The following is a 25,659-nucleotide window of genomic DNA, read 5'->3' as shown; positions in this document are numbered from 1 at the left end:
AAGTTTTTTTTTTCTGAGATTATGCATGGAAACACGGCGCGCAGGTGGCGACAGTTAGAGTGGGGTTCGTTCCACCCCACGCCCGTAAACTTGCAACTTTTAGTGGCCAGTACACTAGGGTTAATTTGGGTGCGTAGAATCCAAATCAATTCGTACTTTTTCGATCAGACTTCTCAGTCAAAAGTTATAGACTAGAAACCAATTTCGAAAGAAAATTCAAAGGGCTGTAACTTTTGAACTAGTAGCCCAATCTTGGAACTGTTTGAAATTATGGATTCTACAGGCCACATTCTATAAAAAAAATTTTTTCCGGGTCGATCTGAGACAATTTTTTTTCGGGGCTCAAAAAAAGGCAGTGTATAACCTTCTTTTTTACCAAAAATCGACTACACCAAAATTTCTCGGGAAAACACTTTTTCTTATTAATTTGGGTGCGTAGAATCCAAATCAATTCGTACTTTTTCGATCAGGCTTCTCAATCAAAAGTTATAGACTAGAAACCAATTTCGAAAAAAAATTCAAAGGGCTGTAACTTTTGAACTAGTAACCCAATCTTGGAACTGTTTGAAATTATGGACTCTACAGGCCACATTCTATAAGAAAATTTTTTTTCCGGGTCGATCTGAGACAATTTTTTTTAGGGCCTCAAAAAAAGGCAGTGCACAACCTTCCTTTTTTACCAAAAATCGACTACACCAAAATTTCTCGGGAAAACACTTTTTCTTATTAATTTTGGTGCGTAGAATCCAAAACAATTCGTACTTTTTCGATCAGACTTCTCAATCAAAAGTTATAGACTAGAAACCAATTTCGAAAGAAAATTCAAAGGGCTGTAACTTTTGAACTAGTAGCCCAATCTTGGAACTGTTTGAAATTATGGATTCTACAGGCCACATTCTATAAGAAAATTTTTTTCCGGGTCGATCTGAGACAATTTTTTTTCGGGCCTCAAAAAAAGGCAGTGTATAACCTTCCTTTTTTACCAAAAATCGACTGCACCAAAATTTCTCGGGAAAACACTTTTTCTTATTAATTTTGGTGCGTAGAATCCAAAACAATTCGTATTTTTTCGATCAGACTTCTCAATCAAAAGTTATAGACTAGAAACCAATTTCGAAAGAAAATTCAAAGGGCTGTAACTTTTGAACTAGTAGCCCAATCTTGGAACTGTTTGAAATTATGGATTCTACAGGCTACATTCTATAAGAAAATTTTTTTTCCGGATCGATCTGGCAATTTTTTTTTCGGGGCTCAAAAAACCTTCCTTCCTTTTTTTACCAAAAATCGACTACACCAAAATTTCTTGGAAAAACACTTTTTCTTATTAACCCTAATTTACAGGTCTGGGGTGAATCGCACCCCACAGCCACTTTCAATGTCCATAAGTTTTTTTTCTGAGATTATGCATGGAAACTAGGTGCGCAGGTGGCGACAGTTAGAGTGGGGTTCGTTCCACCTCACGCCCGTAAACTTGAAAGTTTTAGTGGCCAGTAAACTAGGGTTAAGGACTGGATTCATTAATTGCTAATAATCAGTGAAAGTATATCCACTTTATTTGGTCTTGCCAAAAAATCTATCCGGCTTTTTTGGAAATTGTTCTTATGCAAAGCGGACGATTATAGTTTCGAAATAAATTTGCAACACACAATTGACCTAACAAGGTAAAAGGATGCGTAAGTACTTACACGACAAACGCTTATTTGCATAAGACAGTAAATTAACTTTCTAATGGTATCTCTCGAATGTAGAGCGGAAAAAGGATTTGAACGCCAATACGACGATAATATGTCACAATTGATCATAACTTCTCAACAACATTCCTCATTATTATCTAACTGTATGCAACGCAAATTATTTACATAATTATTAACGGTAACAATAGGTATACAATGTTGTTTACACACACTTTGATGTAACTCAAAATTCCCACCATTAAATCTGCTCGAAACAGTATAAAACAGAAGACCAAAATAACTGCGGCCATAACCTCCTCCACATAATGCACAGGAAGTCAGTGGGTAAATAAACTAAATCTGAAATGCAATTAAAAGGAATACTTTTGAGAACTGTATAAACATCTTATCGTAGTTTAATTATAATTACCATGTGCAAGCGGAAATTGCATTTTTTAAATGGAAGGTTTTCCTAAATGCAATTATTTTTGCATATCTGCGCCATTAAATTTACAAAAAACATGGCCGAAACGTCCTTGGCATCCAACAAGAATTAAGCAAGAATTAGACTTAATTAAAAATCGGTCTGGTAGTCGGCATTACTATAGTTCAGCAGAGACAAGGGTTGCTCTCAATGTTTATGGGGGTTTTCGCAACAAAGTGCGACACAAACTGTTCTCCCTATTATATCTTGGCACATCAGTCTAAAAGTCCATATATTTACATCATGATCGGAACAAGGATCAAAATTTTGGCAAAATATACGTAACACTGTTATTATTCAGTTCAAACAGTATTAGCAGAATAAAAATAACCAGCATTTGCTATGTATAAACAATAATATCTGTAGGTAGAGACAGTAGAATACAAACTAATATTTCTGAGTATTTACATGAAATAAATGTGCGTAGGTAATTAAATTTAAACATAAACACAATATTATCTGAAATATTATTAAAAGTGCTGTTAACCACAATATTACTTTGACCTTTCGTACTAACTTGCTTCGCCAAATTTAAAATCCTATTTCTAATTTCGTGTTGACGAAAATATTTTTGACAAGAATACTTATATTTGTGGTATGACGTACAGTCTTGACGTATTACGTTAGTTTTGTACCGTGTGACTATATGAATGAAAAAATCGATCAAAGAAAATAGTACTTGTGCTGTCAAATTTATTGTTAGATTAAGGGATATTTTAGAAATTAGGGTAGTGTGTACAAGTTTCGTTAGTAATTGGAGACTTTTGGCACCCTACGTTCAAACTGCTGATTAAACCACAAAAGGGGCGGTATAGCATTTATAAATAGATAAATAAAACTTCCTCCTTTTATTCCACTCGACACGTTTACAACTATATAAAAAAATCTGCAAATTTCCATGTACCCTCAGAAGGTATTCGTCATATACGCTAGAAATAGGACTAACAATTTGGTGAAAAGCTCTTGAATGAATTTTTGGCTAGGGGACTAATTTAACGTTGGAGATTTTTTGCATTTTCTGAAAACCTGTTACTCCGGAAAAGATGTCTCTGTTTTTCGATCATTCCTTGAAAACTTCACTGCATATATTTTTTATAACACTACGATTAGAAGCTTTTTTTTATTGCACTGCAATTCTAGTAACTCTTAAAGAAAGTCGCGCGTGTTACTGCAATCTTTCAAATGTTTCGCTGATTTCGGTTTGAATTAATTTCGGTTTTATGAAAAATCAAGAAAGATACACTTTTTCACAAAATAAAGTACCTTGGCGTTACTTATCTAACCTGGGCGTTATTATTATGTAATTGTTCAATGCTCACGTATTCCTGTGATTCAAAACCCGGAATTTTTTAAAAGAAAGTCTGGTTCTTTTTGTCAACATAGTGGGAACAAACTAATCCAAATTAGAGGTGTTTTGACACCCACTAGTTAAATATTGCGATTGATATGACACATGAACGTAGCGAGTATAAAAAAATGAAGGTTAGGGGTGTTCCCACACTACGTTAACTTAAAAAAACGACTCAAACGTTGTTTTTAAATGTTTACATTTTATTGGCGTAATATGTGCGTATTTATATAATTTTTTATTTATTTAAAGGGAATCACTTTAATACATAAATACTTTTCTAAACTATTTTGAATTAAAAATCATTAAATTAAAATCCAGTTCTCCTACATTTAACATAATGTAATTAAAGTAAAAATGCTCCACATCAAGGCTAGATATATTTCACACATATAGGCAAAAAATAATCCACAAAAACACACTTTTAAATGTTGTTAACAAAACGAAATAAACTGCACCAATATAGACAACGAGCGACAAGGTTACTTCAGGTTGACGAGTATTGACCAAAATTTAATCAATTGGAAAATTCGAAACCCTTCGAGAGTTATCAAGTACACAGATGGACGGACAGAAAGTCCAAATGACCAAAATCTAACCAGTTAGTCCATTGGCCATTGGCTGATAACAGAATTGGAAAATTCGAAACCGTTCGCGACAAATCATGTACACCAGGCATGTCCAACTCATTTATCATCAAGGGCCATTTTAAGGAATTCATGTATGTCTCCATTTCGTCCGTGAAGTATTTGAGGTACATGTAATAAAATTATTATAATTAAAAAATGGACTCATTGAATTTTTATTTTTCTTATAGCGATCAATTTCGGGATGTGACCCCCTTTTTCAGGCGTAGCTGAAATTATATTATATGTACACGTGTTTTAGAAGTGACTAGAATATTTACCGTCAATGAAATTACAATTATACTGATGTTGAAAAAAATGGTGGTGAAATGGTACGTTATGTATTTCTGTCTCCATCAAATCATTATACCTGGATATGCGATTAAGTAGATTTATTTAGATTAAGAATGAATTAATAGTAATTATTACCGCGATTTTATCCGCACTGAGATAAATAAAACAAACACCCTGAAAATAATTGGTCTGTGTGTCTAGCACTACAAAAGGTGTTTGAGGGAGTTTTACTAGTAAGATCTGCAGTGAAAAATTTCATTGAAATTAAGATTAAGAGAATGAACCCAGATACGAGTATTAGGGACACACTGAAAACAAGACATTCAAAACTCGAAAATACCTCGAAAAATACTAAATTTAAAAAAATTGATCTTGTTACATGCTTCGAATTTATAGCTCCGTTTCTGGTGGTCAGAACTTGATGGTTATAATTCTACAGGCAAAAGTTGTTACAAATGGCCTCCTACTGTTAGCTCTTATCCGAGCTTTTATCATTACGTGCTCTTCGAATAATATTTTGAATTTTACAGGCACAATTTTATTACGAATCGTCTCTTACTAGTAGATTTGCGACAACTTGCCCTTCCTAAATTTTAATGAGAAAGTTATGGTCCTAGCGTTACATGGGAAGGGCTGTCCATCAAGCAAAGTACTGTACACCAAATGCCAATTCGACAGTATTTAGCACTTTATTGCCAATAATAATGCTTGCACTGCTCCTGTAATGCTTTGATAATGCCTATAATGCTCGATCACTGCCTGTAAGTCCATGTAATGCCTGGTCACTGTCGATGTGTCCGATATGGAATATTAACATCAGGAGCAAATTACCTATGTGCAAAAAATATGTTGTACACCATTTACAAAAATTACTTAAATTACAAATGATTTACTGAATTTACAAATAACGAATGAATTTGCTTAAAACACAATCAACCATGGAATTATGTATTATAGAAATACATTACAAAACTACAAAACATCCAAAATTGATTCCCAAATGAAATACTAAGTGTTTAGTACCACTGGATTTAAGTATAATTTTTTTCTCTAGGTATCGCGCGACGTAAAAATGACGTCCATAAGAAATAAGAAAGTTGATGAGATTTACTCGAAACTCACAAGTCATAGAAATTTTATTTTAGCACCACGAGAAAGCTGAGGAAAAATTACTAGCGTTTGCTAAAATCATTGTTTGATATCATTGAAAATAAATAAACGCCAGTGATATTTTTCGGTTTTTTGCCCATAACTTCGCTATCTACGCTTTTCGCTAACTACAAGAAATTTTGAATGGGAAAATTAATCAGCATAACGTTGCTCATTTAAAGGACTTTATATCTCTTACGGTTTACGAGACCCATAGTGCAAATGAAAAATCTCGCCCTTCTTGACTTAATATAAGACCACCTTTTAACAGTGAGTGCAAAAAATAGATTCTGAAGTTAGTTCTAGAACTTTCAAAAAAAATTCCAGCTGTAATTCTTAGCTAATCCACCAAAATGACTAGCATTTCATAAAAATTAGGGGGTACCTACGGGGGTACACTCCGAGCGGGCATCCTGTCGTAAAATTTTGTACCTACCCCTTAAGGCAAGATATCTTTGAATCTCTTGGGGATCCCACCCAGATATCCTCGAGTATATCCCTAGATATTCTTTGAATAGTATCACCCTCGGTATCACCGGATGATGTCGAGGAATTGGGACTCGGGCTGTTTCATTAATTATAAATTTATCCACTCTTACTTTATATTTTTTTGCAAAATGATCTTTTGAAATAAATGTAAGGCGTCTTGACCTGGTACCTAGCACTATCCTAAAACCATTTGTATTTACTGAAAGTATTAGGCCATACAATTTCAAATACTGTTCATTCGTAATTAAATGGGGTAAAGCGTCCCTGGCAAATTATTCTATAGCACATACAACTAACTCTTCAATTGTTGACATTGTTTATATGCGGATTTTTTTAATACAGGGTCGATACAAAGTCGCTTAAATGGCTAAAGTTTTGCAGAATTTTATGCTGATTAATTTTTTTGTGGCTCTACAAACAGGGAAGTTATTGCTAAAAAACCGAAAAATTTCATTTTTCAAAATGCGCTGGCGTTCTATTATTTTCAAAAATATCAACAAATAATTTTAACAAAACCATTTTTTCGCAGGTTTCTGATGGTGTTAAAATAAAATTTTATGACTTGCGAGTGAAATTATCCTACAATCCTTACACTTTGTGTCCAACTCTGCTAAGATGGGTATACGCATTTTTGTGAAAACATAGCCGGATATCCTTGCCATTAGACTATTATAAAAAAAAGTTGAGGGGAATGGGCACATCTCCCATGAACCGTGTAGCTTCATTAAGAATTTTTGTAGGTATAAATTTCCATTTCAAAAAAGATAATGAACAATCTCTTACTCTCTGTATCCCCTACCCTAATTACTCGGCGTACAAACAGGTACCCACAACCGCGTACATAACAAAAATTGCAAAATTTAACAAAATGGTACCTACATATAAATATTAAAATGAGTCTGAGCATGCACGTTTATTGCTTGCAGAAATCACGCAGTTCATTTTAACGGAGTTTTCTCAGATACCCTCAGGATATCCTCGGACATCCTTCGATATCTTCAGATAACCTCGGACATCCCCGTGCATGTACACCAGATATCCATCGAGATATTCTCTACCAGATGGCCCCTAGGTACACTCTATGTATTTAAAAATAAAAGTGGCGAGTAGTTTTTCCAAAACTTGAACACGAAACTTAGCCAATTCGGAATTTTTTGGCACAACCATTTGCGGTAGAAATTTTGGAATCATTTTTGAAATATCGGAAAGTGCATATCCAAAATCCTTATATGTATGTATGTATTACAGCTGCAGAGAACAAATTAAAGACGAAACTCATATTTTAAAACTTTTAGGAGCGTAGCTCACAAATGAACCATATTAGACCTTTGGTTTATTTGAAATAAATGTTTGTTTTGGTCCAGTCTGCCGCCCAATTTTACGTACTTACTAATTGTCAAGTTAATTGTTAATCACCAATGAATAAAAACTAGAACTCGGCTCTTCGTTGGAAACCCTGTATTTTAAAGCATCAAGCAAAAAAGATATTTTGTTTCAATATAAGAACATAACTACCTATATTTAAAGTCGTAAGAGTTGCTAGTATTGAAACTTCCAAGTACGTCTTCCTGTAACAATTCTCGTAATTTTTATATGCAATCGAGTATACAATTAAACTTCCTAGAGGTCGTCTTGAAAACCTAGGGATTTCCTTCGAAATTAGCGCCGAAACAATCTAAAAATCAGGCTAAAAATGACTTCTTGATGGGTATGATCAAGTCGAGGATCAAGTCGAAGATCTTCCGAAAAACGGTACTAGAAGTAATCCATTAGAAATCTTCTTATTGGCATCCCGGACACTTACAGGTTCTATTATAAATTCTTTTAGGACAAATTTTCGGAAAAGCGTTCATGGAAACTGTTCAGGAATCATATCTTTGAAATTTCCATTGTTGTTTGATTAAGTACGTTTCCATTTTTTTAGATGTAAGTAGATCAAAATACATACGCCGATATACCTCTACTCTAATCCACGGTCCACAGTCTGAATTTACTAAGTGATTAATTCAATAATTTTTTTAATTCGCCCTATAGATTGCTGGACAATTTTCCTGCTTCAACACTGTTATTGTGTAGTTTTCTTTAACCATTAGTAACTAAAACAAAAATTCAGATGGCACGATATGTTTTATTGCCCCTAATTTTATTAAAAAGCTGTTTATCGTCTCGAAGTAGTGGTCGCGATAAGAAAGAGGTAGTTTGATGCGAGCAGTCGAACAAACCGCACGTTTTATGCGAAGTTGATTGAAAATTTTCATTCGATACAAGTATTCTAATAAAACCTTCGCCTTGTGGTGAGTATTTTGCCGGTATTTTGTCTTTATCTCATTGCATGTGTTACGAATTGCCCTAAGTTGTTAATTATGCGAGAAAATATGAGATAAATGATAAATTGAATTCACGTGTCTTATTAGAATTTGTTTACCTATATTAAAATGCATGATAGTGTTTAAGTGGTGGTGGTATTTTAGTTGCTTGATGATGAAGTGAGTCTTCAGTTGCCTTTATTTATACCTACTTGAATAAAAAAATGGCAGCAAAATTATTGTTCGGATTAATATTAGCCCCAAAACTTCGAAGTGCTTGTACCCCATGTTAATGCATTCCCTCCTTCTAAACAAAATTCTCTCCTTAATTAACAGAACCGGGAACGCGCGATCCAAGCAAATTCGTACTCAAAAGAAACACTTTACAATGGAAAGTGGCGTAAGATTTTCACAACGCACTTTTAGAATATTTGTCTCTAAGATTTACAACCCTGTAAATGTTGACCCCAAACTCTTCGTCTTCTCAGTTGTACCCCAAAAACTTGCCGTCGGAATATTCGCTTCTAGATTCGTCCTCAACTCGGTCCTCAAAGAAATTCGCCACTCTTTCAAGACGCATTTGCACTCCAAAATACTCAGACTTAAAAAAAGCGCTAAAGAGTAATTTATACTGAGGTGAGATTTCTTAGAAGAAACCTTTCGTGGCGAATACCGAAATACTAGGGTGGACTACTACCAGATTTACTTATTTGTGATTAGTTTCCTGATGTGTTTTCCTCGGTGTTTTCTTAGCGACGAATATTCTGGGGGCGAGTTTCCTTCGGTGACTGCAAATACCTCGAGAATTTCATCAACCCGATCAACCCTCAAAATTTCCTCTAATTCTCCCCAGAATTTCTTCTAATTTCCCTCATATTTCTTTGCAATTTGCTATGCGGATGACCAGAATTTCCCCCACGACCAACTCCTGGTGTTTTTGCATGAATTGGCTGTCATTCATTTTTTACACTGACACCAGTGCAACGTGTTGCTCATATACAGGGTGTCTTAGGTGTTTAAGTGGTGTTTTCCTTATACACTTTGTCCAAAATTCAATACTTTATTATTAATTTAACAATAAATCAATCTAGTAGGCCATGTAATTGTTTTGTCATATTGTTTATGGTGACACTGTTTATTCTTTGACGTTGTAATTTTAAAATTAAATTGATATAGCCGATTACGAGGCCGATTAGGTATTCTTCGATCAGGAAATCTCCGCTGATATTCCCTCACTGTCGCTCTTGCATTTCGGTCACAGTATCCGTAAATAAAGTGACTATTCGCATATTCTTGATTTGAAAACGTATAGCCAGATCAATTTAATCTTACAACGTCAATGAATAAACAATGTTACCATAAACAATATGACAAAACAATTAGGTACATGGCCTACTAAATCGATTTATTGAAAATTGAATAGTGCCCGTAACTCCTTAATTATCGAGTTTTGGACAAAGTGTACAAGGCAATGTCGACTTAAAATTGGCCAATGAATATGCTGGAAGCTATGTCCATTGTGTCACGGGACACCCTGTATATCCGAAGATTTCCAACAGGCATTTTGATCCATTGTTTTTAATAACCGTGTTCCCGAGATTTTAGACATTTTTTGGCATCTATCAGTGCTAGCCAAATAAACTTGTTGATTTTAAAACTGGCGATTGGTTTAAAGCTGTCAGACGGATATCCTGTGTATAGGTCCCAATGTCATTCCTACACAAGTCATTTCACTTATTGCAGTTTTTCATTATTTATTCATCAAATGTCTGGCTATTATTGTTGTATGTAAGGAATTTGGTTATGACACCATTGAGTAACACATTTGAATCAGACCTTTGTTTGTGTTTCACTGCCAAAGATATCAGGTTTTGAGGTTGTGGAAAGAGTGCTTGACACAGTTTTACAATCGAAGAAAAAATCAAAACAAAACGTTGCGGAAGTAAAAAAATCAATAACGCATTGTCGATTGTCGCAAGACTTTCTGCTCAATTTAACCTATGATTCAATTCTGAATGGAGCTGGCAACACCGGTTGAAATTATTACGGATGACTAATCGCACAATAAATCTACCTTTAACAAGAAACAGGCTCTTATGCTGCCCCTGAAGACTTCAAGATAATGTTAAATAATAGAGTACTACAATAATAAGCAGTTGCATTCGTCCAGTTATAAATTAAATGTGCAAGAGTTGACGCGGTCAGTGGCTTTGGCCTGCGAGACATTTAACTCATCCTTGGTATGACAGAACTTGGGCTGTAAAAAAAAAACAAAGTCTGCGTAGGCGTTGAAATCTGGCCCAAAAAACAATTGCGTGCACTTTCCCAAACAAATTCATCTTCGTATTGTGACCGTGATCTCGAATCACGAAGTGATGTAAGAAGTAAGAACCGCTTTGTCTTCGCCTGCAGCTAAAACAACTCGTGAGTTGAGAGACAGCGGAAATCGAATAATGAAGGACAATAGTTTTAAATACTGTAAAGGTAAACCCAAAGATAAGATAAAGTTCGTAAGTTACAGCATTCCGATAGTCATGGAGTGCTCCCGAAATTTTTTTTAAAGGGACTAAAAATGTTACTCACACATTCGCTCCGAGATGATCGTTTTTGTCGAGGCACACAAAATAACGTCACTTTAAGGCCTTTCTAAGTACTTATTCCTTGAACAGTTATCACAATTGGATTACACCGCTTTTAAGGGAACGAAAAAGAAAAATCACGCGAAAAATTGTCTTCACATAACAAAACACACACAAAAAATGCGACTGCGTCGTTCGATGCAAATGACGAATAGCTTCTGATCCGATGCTTCTGTGGCAGAATTTACGCTAGACTAAGTTTTCCCCTACCTCTGGTCGGTTTTCTACAAGCAATTTTAGACGGTAAAATGTATTTCGATAGGGAAGGAAATCGCCTACGCATTTTGTGATCGTTTACAGTTCGAAACGCGTGCGCTCCCACACAAACAGTGGGAATTTGAGAAAGCATTGCGACGATTTATGACGTCACGGTCAAAAAAGATGGCCTACCGTTGGCGGTTTTGTGAATATTTGAATTAAAAATTGTGGAATCTGCGGCAGAACCAAATTGACAAGGCTTATTTGGATCAATATTCCCTTCATAATTCAGTTCCGGTGTTTGAACTCCGGTAGCGTTATATTTAAACTAATGTGAAAGCAATAGAGGAAAAGGAAACCGATATTTGTGGAAAATAATTTCCCCATGGGATGTATTATGGTGATTGTCATCTACATTGAGTAATGTCTGAGCCTCCATGAAATGGCCATAAATCATACACGGAGGTTAAAGCCTCTTGGTTATGGTTTTTTAGATGCCACAATAAGGAGTACCATATCCATAGAGATACAAGCTTATAACATTCCTACAACTTACACCTACATATAAGTTGTGGGGATCCAACCCTGATCCTGATGTCAGTGTGACCATTGAAGCAACGGCAGTGTTCATTTCCATTCCAAGGCATCACTACAATGCAGTTGATATGTTAATCAAACTTTACTGAAGGTTCTTTGGAAGAGTAATAGAATTCAGCGTTGCATACTGCTACTATTTTATTTGTTCTATGGATATTGGTTTCCAGGGATGTTGAGATTGTCGTGGTGTGACTCTGAAGTCTATCGAATCCTAGGTGAGAGAGTTAGCAGTAGCCCATGGCTAACCATTCATTCTATTGTAAACGAATTACGAATCGGGCGCAGTAGGGCTGGATGCTGTTATACACTCTCATGTGCAGCCTTAACCTAATGGAATTTTGCTGTTGAGGCAGTCTCTTCACTATTTCTATTGATCTAAGATCTTTTTGGGACGCTTCTTCTTTGTTTTCCGCAGACGGTGCGATTTACGTTGACGCAGAACCTGGTGGTGGGTCACCTATCTTTTTCGCTAGAAGAATAGGAATGGCGCACAGAAGGTGATGGCCAGGAGTACTCGTGCTGCGGTTGTGGGTAGAGACAATTACAAATGGCTCAGCCGGTCGGAAAAAGCCAGAATGGTATCCACGAAGGTTGTCGCCGTGGATCAACCTCTCAACTCAAGGTGTAACCTACCGTGCCACGGACTGCGCGTTGCACCGGGGTGCAGTGGCTATAAGGGTGACCCTCTGATACTGGGCGACCTCCAAGTGGCGGCTTCTTTCCTTCGGGAAGCGGTTGGTAGCGAAACCCTAAGCAAACGGCACAGCGCAGATGAAACCGCAGTTCCGCATGACCCTTGAGAATTATATGGATAATTTCAGATTGGACCAACGAGCTGGACTCTGGCAACGGGGCAGGCTTCCTCTTGGGGCGCTTTTTCTTTGCTTTGGGCAAACGGTGTTTTAGTTACGTTGAGTTATAGATGTCGTTGCCCATCGAAGGAATCCCTTTGGTGAAGAGACCCATTGAGGGTGCCTCTGAGTGGCGGATAGGAGGAGACCCACCCACACGCCCCACTCGTCGGAGCTGAAACCCATTGGTATCTACAAAGGTCGTGCGTAGAAGTTGATAACCAGGACGCATCAGCTAGGGCTAGAGAATAAGACCTCAAATCAAGCGCGTCCTGCGCTAGAGCCTAAGACGGAGTTTGGGCTCAGGGGCACCCCGATTTCAAGGACCAAGCGTCTCAGATCGGGGGTAAGCACTCCTGGGTCTTGCTCAGGCCAGTCCCGAAGGTTTCAGGACACTCAAAGTTGTTGGTGCTTACCACGGACATATAGGCAAGTTGCTGATGCGGTCGGGTTTACACTCACGGAGATAGACATAATTGAACCTCAGTTGAAGTATACGTCGTCGTTTGCGTGATAGACTAGCAGGGTTCCGATGAGTGCTACTGCGAGGACCAGTGCACCTTAGACTAGCTGGAGAGGACGGTACCTCCTATTAGGCCCCTGAACGGCGCATCTTTGAAAGTTCAGTCCCTAATATAAGTGACAGTACAATACGTACACGGATCACACGGCCGCCATCTTGAAGCGCCTCGACAGGCAAAGCCCTGGTTTCAGAAGCCTATAAGTAGGGTCCTCCTCGCATTCGGAATCCCTAAGTCATTTTATAGGGCATTCAATCTGCAGAACTTCCAGGCGTACATACGCGGAGATCTCGCAAGTCACATTATCGTGCTCCAGCTGTACGCGGAAGGGTAGATACGGGACGGAAGTGTTCAGTTGCGACGGAGCGAGTTCAATATCCGTCTCTTTCAATGGGAAACCATCAGGAGAAGAAAGGGGAATCTAGTCCATCATTGATGGACGAGGTAACTTACCTGCACAGCAATTTGCAGCATAGTAAGAGGGCGAAATGTTTATTTATCAATTAAAATCTGGGGTGAAAAGGTCGTCTTTAGAGCTTCTACAGACAAAAAGGGTCCAATGCTATAGCGCTTTAATTATGATTTAATAACCATTAACAAACCCTATTATTGATTAGGGTCTTATTGGCGTATAAACACCTCCATTTACATGTTATGATGCCACTGACATTTTTTTAAATTACTTGATAATTTTGTTTGCATATTCTTGTAGAACATTTTTCATCGGTTACATTACAAAATGTTTGTGAAAATTTAAAAAAATATCGGTTTCCAGCAAGACGGTGCCCCTGCCCCATAACGCCAATAAGAAACTGGGAAAATTATAAAATTACCAAAAGCATGTCATTATATATACCTTTTAGTAACGTATTTGGAAAATACAATATCAAAACCAATACAAAACATGTTTTAAATAATATATATATTATAAAGGTGCATACCAATACAAAAAAAAAACATTTGAGAATCAACACAGTCCATAAAAAAAGTGCCTTTGTGCAAAATTAATAACAAATGTACCTTAGCATAGAGGCAATGTTAACTTAAATCCGTGACCAGTAAATAACAATAACAATCAATTTTCTAAAAAAAAAATGTTCATTCTGTCTTGATGGGCTCACTTTTAATATCGACATAATGAAAGGAACGATGATTTTCCTTTTTAATAATAAGACCCGCCTCTTCCGGATGTTGTTTTCGTATGTGCCTGTACAGTAGCTTGTTCATACCGAACCTTTTATTACATACACTGCAACCGAAAGGTTTTTCACCCGTGTGTAGCCTCATGTGTTCCTTGACGGTGGTGCTGTGTGCAAAATGGCGCCCGCACGTCGGGCACTCGTACGGTTTTTCGCCCGTGTGCACCCGGGTGTGCCTATTTAGATTCTCCAAAGTTAGGAAGGATTTCTGGCAAGTCTCACACGTGAACGGTTTTTCACCAGTATGGGTCATCATGTGTCGTTTCAGGTTCTGGGAGCACGGAAAGGCGCGCATGCACAACTGGCAGATGTAGGGCTTAATACCTGCATGGGAGTTAATATGCCTGCTTAAATGGCTGGAAGACGCGAAGCACTTCTCGCACATGTGGCACTTGTAAGTGCGCATAATTGGATGTTTTCTATGGACACGCATGTGGGATTGGTAGTTTTGGTACTCCTTGAATTTTTTATCGCAGACAATGCACTGAAATGGTAAGTCGGTCTTTGTATGCCTCCTACTCATGTGGACCATCAGTTGCTTCGCACTCCAAAATGTTCTGAAACAGATTTGGCAACCTACATTCTTACGTTTCACAGTTTGGTCATGGGACTTAATATGTTTGCGCAGTCTGGACTTGGTCTTGAAGCTCCCATCGCACTGTTCGCAGAGAAAGGGCCTGTCCAAGGAATGTGTCTTCATGTGATCCTCCAAATGTGCATACTGAGTGAATTTTCGTTCACACACTTCACAAGAAAACCTCCTTTCACCAGTGTGAGTCCGCATGTGTTTGCTCAGGTTGCCATTGATCGAAAACTGCTTCCCACACGTATCACAACTGTAGGGCTTCTCACCCGTATGCTTCCGATAGTGTACATTTAACTGTGTCATATCTCTGAACCTTTTACGGCAGCCACAACACTCAAATGTACGCTTTTGTGCTGGTTCCTGCACGTGATCACTTAAGTGAGTTTCAGTCTCAAAAGAAGAGGAGCAAATGCCACACTTTAAGGGGTCATATTTGGGAAGCATGGGAGTATTTTCCTCCTTGGTGTTTAATACAAGATTTGGCTCTGTTTTCATTTGAGGTAGGTAACTGTTGTTTGTGAGGCATTCTTCTTTCACAGACACTTTTGGTTCAACTTCTACGACTTCTTGAGGGGGAGGTTCTATCACTTCTTTTTTAATATCAGCTTCGTCGATAGTAAATAGTTTCTGTTCTTCTTTGAGAGAAATTGTATCAGCAGTGCACAGATCCATTTTGTATTTACCTACTTCCCTACTTGTTTAGATTTGGAATGTAACTTTCTAATGTTGGCGATAGATCGTCAGTGATTCCAAAACATTTAAATGTTGGACATGGCGGGGGGAGGTGGACAGCGATTCTAAATAAGTTTCCATGGTTCGTTTTGTACAGGGACAACCATGAGGCGAAAATACAATAAACGCCTATATTTATGCAACCCAAATAACTTCAGAAAATCACGAGGTCTTCAGTATTATCTGCAGTAGGGAGAACCAACTTGAACGTAAATGGTAACTAGAAGGAATCACAGTAAACCTTTTCTTCCAAAAGTTGGTAGAAAACAGTTCCTTTTGTTGAGACCTTTAATTAGTTATAGACTAGAAACCAATTTCGAAAGAAAATTCAAAGGGCTGTAACTTTTGAACTAGTAGCCCAATCTTGGAACTGTTTGAAATTATGCATTCTACAAGCCACATTCTATAAGAAAATTTTTTTCCGGATCGATCTGAGACAATTTTTTTTGAGAGACCCAAAAAAGGCAATATATAACCTTCCTTTTTTACCAAAAATCGACTGCACCCAAATTTCTCGGGAAAACAGTTTTTCTTATTGATTTTGGTGCGTAGAATCCAAAACAATTCGTACTTTTTCGATCAGACTTCTCAATCAAAAGTTATGGATTAGAAACTAGGGAATGCAATACCGGGATTGCGAGATCCCGCAAATACCGGGATCCCGCGGGATTAACATCTAACAATCCCGCAAATACCGGGATTGAGATTTTGCTGCGGAATTGCATTCCTTAGTTAGTATGAAAAACGCATTGCAGAAACGCATCCCTCTCCCCTGCGATCACCCACTGATCTCGAAAAAGAGTCGCGCAGGAAGGTTGTAGTTTGTACAAACCAATTCATTTCGATGAGACCTTTCATTAGAATACCCTGAAGGGTAGAACGTGTGGTCCCCCCCCCCCCCATTTTCAAAAGTCTTAATTGGCACTACTGAATGCATGCGTATGCAGAGCAGTCCTCAGGAATCTATGGCCTGGAGCGAAATATTTTTTTGCGGTGCCTTTATTAACAATGATTGGCGAGGGGAGGTGTACAGACTGCTCCTGCTGGAGGGGGGTCTTCCCTCGGAATTTTTTGCTCCGTCACTCGTCACCCCGCCGTCTCTAACAAACGATATTTTACATTTGCATTTTTTTGTTCGCGACTAATGACTAAGTATCTCGTACGAATCAAAGCCGTACGAGTGGCCGTAACTAAATATGACCGCGCCCTTGGCGGCACTTCAAGTTTGCCCCCCCCCCCCCGACACCTGCGCGTGGGGGTATTAAATACCCCCCATCAAAAACGCCGAAAATGTTCTTAAGTCCAAGGTTTGAAGCTTTTTGATCCGAGAATTTCGCTTCTTTAGGGCTTAATAAAACGATGTTTTAAAAATGCGGAAATTCCGATCAGTTCCGAAAATATTAAAAAAAACCAAAAGTAACTTTTTAAGCTTACCATTTTATAAGATTTTCGCTGCGACGTTTCGTCTTTGAGAAACCACCAACAACTTCATATTTTTATATGGACCGGAAAAAAGTACATAATGTATTGAGTAGCATTTTTTATTACGAATACAATTATGTATGGTACAATATGTCATTTAGAAGAACAAATTATTTTGACATTTTGTCAACGCCTACTAAACCAAAAATGTTAAAAATTTAGTAACAAGCCATTTTTCTGAGCTAAATAATAAGGCGTTGACAAAAGATCAAAATAATTCATTGATGGTTCCTTTAAATGATATAGGTGATAAAGAATCTTATTGTGCCATACATCGTTGTTGATGGTTTCTCAAAGACGCCAATTGTACAGCTTAAAAAGGTCCTATGAGGAAGTGTTATTTATTTTTTAATACCTTTTCAAACAGGGCCGGCAAAAAATAAAACCGAATATGATTAATTTCGTTTTTTTCGGGACTGATCGGAATTTACAAATTTTTAAAATATCATTTGACTTGCTTGCTTTTCCTTTTTATATTGGACGCACTGTATACCGGGTAAATACTTTCAAACCGAACATAGGGAATTAACATGGGAAAACAGTTTTTCGCAGATTGTTGCTCCCCAAATTAACTTAGAGAGTCCATAATGCCACTATTGGAAAGAAGATTTTTTCCGCGTTTTATGATATGCAAATTATTAACGTCTAGTTGCACTTTTAATTATTATTTTGCGCAGAAGTAAGTCCACGGACAGACGAACGGGCGAACAAAACGCAAACAATAGCATTTTTTTTTTATTTTAAAAAAATGCGCTAAAATTGTATTCTCACCTGAGTGCATCGCTTGAAGAGATAGCGCGAAACCACACCGTTACAAAACATCGTGGTGGAAGTCGCTAAATAATTTTTCGCAAACCCATGGGACTAACAACAGATCTGAGAGGCAATTCCAAGCGCCAGTTGTTCAATATCGGGCCTCAACTTCGGCCAAGAATTGCTCTCACATTCTCCTCAAGTTCCCCCTCGCGTTATTCTCATATTTCCTTTATAGCGCATTTTCCAACGAAGTTGTGGGCGCTATTGCAGCCACTTTCTCTGTCTGTCCGTCCGTCCGTCCGTTTATCCATTCGTCTGAGGTAACTACTACAGTTTTCATATAATTTCGTTCTTTTTGATTTCTGTAGCTTATAGCTCTGTATGAGCCAAGAAAAATCTTGACAATTAAGGTGCGCATGCTCCGGCTGCGTAATATCAACGTATTTATTTATTAATATGTGTTGAAATTTTAACCACAGATCGAGATACTTCTATTACAAGCAAGCATATTGCTTACAGTAAAAATGAGCGAACTGACAATTTATGGAGATTTCTTTGCAATTATAACTATAGATTTCTCGCAAAGGATAGCGCTAAAGTTATTCAGCTTAGGGCGAAAACCTTTTTACATGTTTCGCTGTGTCCCAGAATTTCCTTTTTAAGTATCTTTCAAGTTCCCCCTAAACTTCTCCTGAGATTTCAATCAAGTTCGTCTCAAACTTGCTTCACGTTCATTCATGTTCACTTTTCAATTTTGTTTCAATTCCCAGTTTATATTTTTTAAGTTCCTCGGCGGTTTTCTTTTTAAGTTTCTCAAACTCTCCTCAATGTTCTTTGCCTTTCTCAAGTTACATACCTTTCCCTGAGCTTTTCCCAATTTTTCATAAACCGCTTTTAGGGGTTCTCAAATTTCTCTGAAGTTCGCGTCCCAAATTCCATCAAACTTCTTTAAATCCCTTCAAATCCTTTGTATGCACTCAAATGTTTTTTGTATCGTTGAAAGAATAACGTTCACAATATCAATAGTGTTTCAATTCTTAATCGCTTCAGCCCCTCGATATCTATTGCAATATGTTACACTTGAGTTTTCATCCCTGGATTTTTTTATGTAACAGTATCTTTTGAGGGGGTTCTGAAAATCCCCCACAACCCCTTGGTTATATACGCGTGTAACTCTTCTTTAATTAGATTGGGATTGATAAATTGAAATTGATATTTCTTTTCCTGTAAGCAAAGACTATCGACTATCCTACTCAGACTTTATTGTAAACTACAGAACTAAAAAGATGTTGACGCACCCTGTATTCATCAATTGCTTCGCCGATCGCTCCACCTAGCGGTTACCCACTAAACTGGACCAACGTTCCTTTTCCACTTGTACCGTGTAAGAAGCGATGTAAGTAAATGGTTTTTTCCAAAAATTTCTAAATCATCCATAAAAGTAGACTTTTCAAGTAGATCGGAAATTCTTTTTGGTACAAAATTTTACAATTTTAAGAATGTATTTAATTGACACGGACTTTTCAAACACATTTGTTGTCATTTATTTAGGTTATGTTCTTTGAGATTAACATTATTTTTTTTTAGCAATATGAAGCAAATTGTGACGAACCAATCGGTGAAGATCCCCAGCAACCTAACGGTAACAGCCAAGAATCGCAATGTTACCGTAAAGGGGCCCCGAGGAACACTGAAACGTTCATTCAAACACTTGTCTGTCGACATCCGTATGGTCAACCCGAGGAAGCTACTGGTAGAGAAATGGTTCGGCAAGCGCAAAGAACTCGCTGCGGTGCGTACAGTGTGCTCGCACGTCGAAAATATGATTAAGGGTGTAATTAAGGGCTATCAGTATAAAATGCGTGCCGTATACGCTCACTTCCCCATTAATTGCACGTCGTCTGAGGGAGACTCCGTTTTAGAAATCAGAAACTTCTTAGGCGAAAAGTATATTCGACGAGTTAAAATGTCGCCCGGAGTTACAGTCAAAAACTCGCAGAAACAGAAGGACGAACTTATTATCGAAGGTAATTCGCTGGAAGATGTCTCAAGGTCTGCAGCTTTGATTCAACAATCCACAACCGTTAAGAACAAGGATATTCGTAAATTCTTAGATGGTTTATACGTATCTGAGAAAACTACGATTGTACAAGATGATTAAATCGATATTTAATAAATATGTTTAAAATAGGTGTTGTTTCCTTCAGTACTTTAGAATGAAAATTTAAGTATCCCTACTGAAAGGAGGCTTATTAGGAACAGAATTGTTTAAATATTCTGAAGGTTTAAGGGTGCTGAAGTAGGAATTGTTTAAATCGAACTACGTGTACCATACAATACAGATGAGCTTCAAATTTGCTTGTCTTTAGACATGCATAACCTGGACTACTTTAGGCATTTGAAAATGGAACTACATAATATACCTAATCTTCAAGTTTATTGCACAATTGAGAAAGCATTAACACTTTAGGGACGCTTAAATAGGTACACACTACACAATATTCATCAAAAAGACCCAATGATCGACTTCTTTTCACTAAGGCATCAAGGTAAGGTCCCTACTGAGAATTGAACCCATTTCCACAGCTTTTATGCCCACAAGAGGAGAGTCCGTCATTTTGACAGTACTCTATCAACTCCCTGAAAGGTGCCATCTGCCATCTTTCAGCTGACGTCAGATCCCTGAAACAGAAATCAACCATTAGATAAAACTGGATTCGTCTATCGACATAAATGGAAGTCCTAGGGTTCAGTTGGCTGTCCCTCTTATAATAAAGAGACTCCTCCACCTGACCTAGACCTCTTTTACGCTTCTCTTGTAAACCCAAAGGTTCTTGTTTAAGGCATACGCCTGTCTGCTTTACAGCGAGTTGTTTAAACAGGTCCTTACTGTGCTGCAAATTGCTCTGTAGGTAGTAATCCATACATTCCTTGGAGGACGATCGACGATAACGAGGGATTGAGCTCCCTCACTCGCAACGGAACTGGGTCCCGCTGCTCCGGTGGAGCCTTGTCCCGTGTCATTCGAGAGGTCGTATAACACAGCCATTCCCTTCGTTCAGAGATGCGGCGGCGGGATGGTCCTCTTCAACCAGTCTCAGGTCCATAATGTCCTCTCATTCGGCCAAAATTGCACCCTGCGGATTCCAGCGCAACGCTACCAGCCAAGGGAAGGCCCCCTTTGCCTTTTTCTGGTCAACAACTGCATTCAATGCAGCCATAACACCTCGACAGAGGCTCAGTGAAGTCCACTTCCGGGAACAATGGGTAACCGTCTTTGGTCAGAGCCCGCTTCCTGGCCATTGCATTTTGTGTGCTAGTCCTATTCTTCTTGCGAATAGGACCTGACCCACCACCAGGTCCTATCGCTAGTATAAGGCCCTGTGTTGAAGCCGACCTCTCTCTTTAGAAGAACCTGTTTGGGCAAAGATACCTACTATCTTTGGTTTAGGGATACTTCTTAACACCTCTTGCATCAAGTTCATTTGAAAGTTTTTTTGCTACTACATCATAATTAATGTTCCAGGTCTATCTTCTTTCTGTTAAATTCTACTGGAGTAATAAATAGCCTGTTAAATTATAATAATCGAAATTTAAGAGTTCAATTTATACGAGACTTGTATTACGCTAAATCATTTTCAGGAATACCTATGTTTAAAACGAGAGTTCGGTTCGATAACTGCTGCTTTAATTAAGATAGAGAGATAGATAGTGTTTATTCTCTATACCAATTTGGTGTCGAACACGAGAAACAATGTTAAATAAAATTACATTACTAGGTACATAATTATATCTTACAATTTTTGTCTAAATAGGTATAGGTAAACTAACACAAAACAAAAACGCACACATAAAAAAATACAATTCCATAGGGAGCTCGCTTTCTTTTCAGGAGGAACAGATTAGAAATCGATGTACTGCTGTACCTACTGTAAAAATAAAAGAGCAAGAAATTATATAATTTTATCCTAGATGCCTGGTCAGATATATAAAAAGAAATGAATTTGAGGTCTTGTAAATTCTAAATGACACAATTCCCATTTCCGCATAACACATTCACATCCCTAATACAGTATAGGTACCTTCAGTTTATCCAAAGTTTAATTTCTTTGAAAGCGGGATTATTATAATTTTAATTAGGAAATGCACTCTAAGTAGGTACGCATTTCATTATTAGATTGACTGAGGGATATTTCTAAATTGACTCGATGGTTCAATTATGCCAAGGGATTGTTACTTCATAAATGAAATTGTATATGGGAATAGATTATTTGATATTTTAATTTTTAAAAATCCTCATTAGATACCAAATTTCTCCGCAACTTGTTTTAGGGCTTCAAGCCATTTTTACAAACTCTGAAAGTGCATCTCCGAAAACCTGAGTAAAACTGGCACCTTTCAATTTCTTTATCTCGAAGTCTTCAAATTGTTTTCAAGTCATCCTCAAGTTCTTATTATAAGCTTTCCCCATTCTTGCATTACATTTTTCTCAGCTTTCAGTTCATCTCACCTTATGGGTAGACCATCTTAGATTTAAGTAGAAAATTCGAAAGATCATACTGCAAACGGGAATGACGCCTTTAAAACCGATGATAAATAATATGTTAGCTGTTACAAATCCATTCGTTTTAAGATTGTTATAAATTTATTATTGTTTATTAAGTTTTCTAAAATCTGATGATTTATAGCACAAATTCTGCTTAAATATTAGGTATATTGAAGAAGTAAGATACATATTTCTTGTAATTTACTCTTGACTTGCATTATCATATACCTTATGTGTTTATGATGCTAATAAATCACTTTACACTTTACACTAACCCCAATTTCTAGGGATCTCGATTTAATTACACTAAAAAGCCTTAATCACTTTCAAATTGACACTCAATTTTAAAAAAACGGGCGCCTTTAAAGACAATCCCCTTAGCGAAGCGCGTGAAATTATGCATCGTGCAAATGGGTACGTATGTCTTTAAAAGGCTCGTTTTTTTTAAAAATTGGATCAATTTTAATAAACGCATATACCGGGTGAATATTCCCAAACCGAACATAGGGAATTAACATGCGGGAAAAAGGTTTTTTGTGTTAACTTAGAGGGTTTATAGTGACACCAATCGAAAGAATATTTTTCCTCGTCTATTGATATACGAATTAGTTCATTTTCAGGTGTATTTCTCACTATTTTATCAAAAATTCGGCAATAAATCCACTTACCAAAATCATGTTAAGGTATATAAGACAAAAAGTAGATTTAAACGTCGAAATCAATCTCAGTTTATGACAACTGGCATTAATTTTTTTGTAAAATGCTGTTCATTGAGGAAAAATTATTTATAATAAACGTTTTCAGCGGAAATATTTACTCTAGTACGCGATATTTGTTTTCTTTGCATTTTAATGAGCGTCCCATTCCATCTGTGTGAAAACCTATTTCAATTCTTTACGAAATTTCCATCATGGCTTAACATGACTTTGCTAATTGGATTTATTGTCGCATTTGATAAAATAATGAGAAATACACACCTGGAAATAAACTAATTCGTACACCATTAGATGAGAAAAAAAATTTTCTTTTGATTGGTGTCATTTCGGTGTCATTATAAACCCTCTAAGTTAACATCGGGAGAAACGATCTGCAAAAAACGTTTTTCCCATGTTAATTGCCTATGTTCGGTTTTAAAATATTCACCCGGTACACAAAGAGCGGTAATAAAGAATAAGATAGAGTTTTGGGGTAAATTTTGTTTAAATAAAAGTCACATACAGAAAATGATAGACATTATTTTTAGGTTCCTACGGTAATCGCTTTAAACATGCACCCCCACTCGTCTAAACAAACAACCGGAATTTTAAGAAAAAAATCAAATTGAATGATAGGAAATAGCGTTATCCCAAAAATCGGAAAATTTATTGCAAACAAAATATTCCTAATGTATTTTTCTCTATTGGGAAATTAAGGAAGGTAAGGAGGGTTAAAAAATTCTACACATGTAGCTGCTTCATGGATTTTTAGAAACTTGGTAAGTTAGATTTAAAAGTCGATACAGAAAGATTTCAATAATTAACGAATTCATTTAGGACTACTCATATTTACCGGATGGAGTTTTAGGATCATCCTATTCTTTGGGCCGTTTCTCCAGAAATTTAAATGGAACAGTATATTTACTGCTGCATAGTATATTAAAAGGCATAGGGTAGTTAGATTTATGTAAAAAATCAATCCCGTTACTGAGCTATAATAAGGGAGGTTTTTAGATATTCCGTGCATCGGGATTTTTATTATATTTGTTGGGATTACATTCTAAACTTATGCGATTTTATAATCTAATTGGGTAAAATAGCATGTGTGTATAAACAATTAGGTAATTAATAACTTCAATATAAATAAAAACTAGTCTTGTCATACAATTCCCTTTAAGCGTTTAATTCATACAAAATACAATAATATTAAAAGGAATTACTTCAAGAATTCACTTACTGTGATTTTATCCAAGTGTATAAGTCCTTAAATGCAGTAAATTAGTGTTGTCTGCTGGAAAAATTGATAATTTCCACTTTGTTGGTGCCAAACTTTAAGGAGCAGTTGGTAGACATGTATACGCACACAGAACAATATTTTGAGTTCAGTATGTTCATGTGGCAGTCTGTAATAATTTTCCTTGTAAAGTTACTGATTGTACCTCGTCCAAAAATGAGTGATCTGGCTCGTTCAAATCGGTTGCCAATCATACAACCCATTCATGAAAGTGTAATGGATTGGGGATGAGAAAAATTTGTGCGAAAATGGTTTCTAACAATTTTTCAGAAGAACAAGATGCATGGATTGAAAATGAAATCCGTTTCTTGGAACTTTCTTAATTACTGGTACACCAGACCTCCTTTGATGAGAGCTGTCCCCTCTCTGGTGGAATAATTAATGAGCTAGGAAAGCTCAGGAAAGTCATCAGAAGAGTATTTAATAAAAAGCCCACTGGGTGCTGCAATGTTAGTGGCCTTATAAATCAAGCTGGGGAGATTATAATTATCCCCATTCTCCTTACAGACTGAGACATTAACGTCAATTCTAGTAGAAGCATTGTTTAAAACAATGCTGTAGCTGTAAGCTATATCCCTAAGTACTGACAGAAAGTGGGTGTGGTTTTTATTCTTAAGGCAAGCAAAAGGTCCAGGGACCAACTCAAGAGTTACCAACCTATCATATTGTCGCCCTTTATCCTTAAACCGATCGAGAGAATAGTAGGGCTATACATAAGGGAAGAGTTCCTTAAGAACCCTTGACACCAACCAACATGCATACCGTCCCACGGATATCGCATTTCATAACTGCAAGTTTTCTCGGTTTTTTTTATGAAATCTTAGATTTAAAATTTTTTCTACCCTTCTACTTGGAATGGACATTTTATGCAACACTTCGCACTACACGTCATTGCGAGTGGTCTAAGAGTTGAGTGTCTAGTTTAAAAAATATTAATTATCATTTTGAATAGAGATCCTAAGGAAATAAATGCAATATTTACCCACATCTCGACTAATTGTTTTGGCTTTTGCCCTTCTACTAACATGGGAACATTACGCGTTTCTCGATCCATTAAAAAACGGTCTATTCATTTAATATCGTTTAATGGTTTGTAATTAAAAAAGTTCATTGCTTCCCATGAAAACTCCTAATAAACACGCTATTAGAATTAATTATTGTAAATACCCCACATTAAAAAGACATTTTATTTTG

At 37.0% G+C, this 25,659-nt stretch overlaps 3 protein-coding genes across 5 annotated transcripts in view; 1 reads left to right on the top strand and 2 right to left on the bottom strand.

Moving 5' to 3' along the window:
• Positions 1-11,182, bottom strand: part of LOC116169532 (signal-induced proliferation-associated 1-like protein 1) — a 49,800-nt gene extending 38,618 nt beyond the window's left edge. For both annotated transcript variants that reach the window (XM_031485636.1, XM_031485637.1), the window contains exon 1: positions 10,953-11,182. The gene's annotated coding sequence lies outside the window, so the exon portion shown is untranslated. The remainder of the gene's footprint in view (positions 1-10,952) is intronic.
• On the top strand, positions 8,339-20,122 carry LOC116169534 (60S ribosomal protein L9). Of its 2 annotated transcripts, none has more exons than XM_031485640.1 (2): positions 8,339-8,357; positions 19,518-20,122. In XM_031485640.1, the coding sequence occupies exon 2, from the start codon at positions 19,522-19,524 to the stop codon at positions 20,089-20,091; it is 570 nt and encodes a 189-aa protein (XP_031341500.1). In that variant the 5' UTR covers positions 8,339-8,357; positions 19,518-19,521; the 3' UTR covers positions 20,092-20,122. The 2 variants fall into 2 exon arrangements, with proteins under 2 accessions (XP_031341500.1, XP_031341499.1); XM_031485639.1 differs by lacking the exon at positions 8,339-8,357 and adding an exon at positions 19,221-19,326.
• On the bottom strand, positions 14,090-15,670 carry LOC116169533 (gastrula zinc finger protein XlCGF26.1-like). Its single transcript, XM_031485638.1, has one exon. It carries the CDS (start codon positions 15,630-15,632, stop codon positions 14,274-14,276), a length of 1,359 nt encoding a protein of 452 aa, XP_031341498.1. The 5' UTR covers positions 15,633-15,670; the 3' UTR covers positions 14,090-14,273.
• Positions 20,123-25,659: the final 5,537 nt, after the last annotated feature.

The sequence above is a fragment of the Photinus pyralis genome, unplaced genomic scaffold (genome assembly GCF_008802855.1).
Source record: "Photinus pyralis isolate 1611_PpyrPB1 unplaced genomic scaffold, Ppyr1.3 Ppyr1.4_LG4, whole genome shotgun sequence".
NCBI classification, from domain to species: Eukaryota; Metazoa; Arthropoda; class Insecta; order Coleoptera; family Lampyridae; genus Photinus; species Photinus pyralis.
Note: the sequence above shows the minus strand (reverse complement) of the source record. Positions and strands in the feature narration are given on the sequence as shown.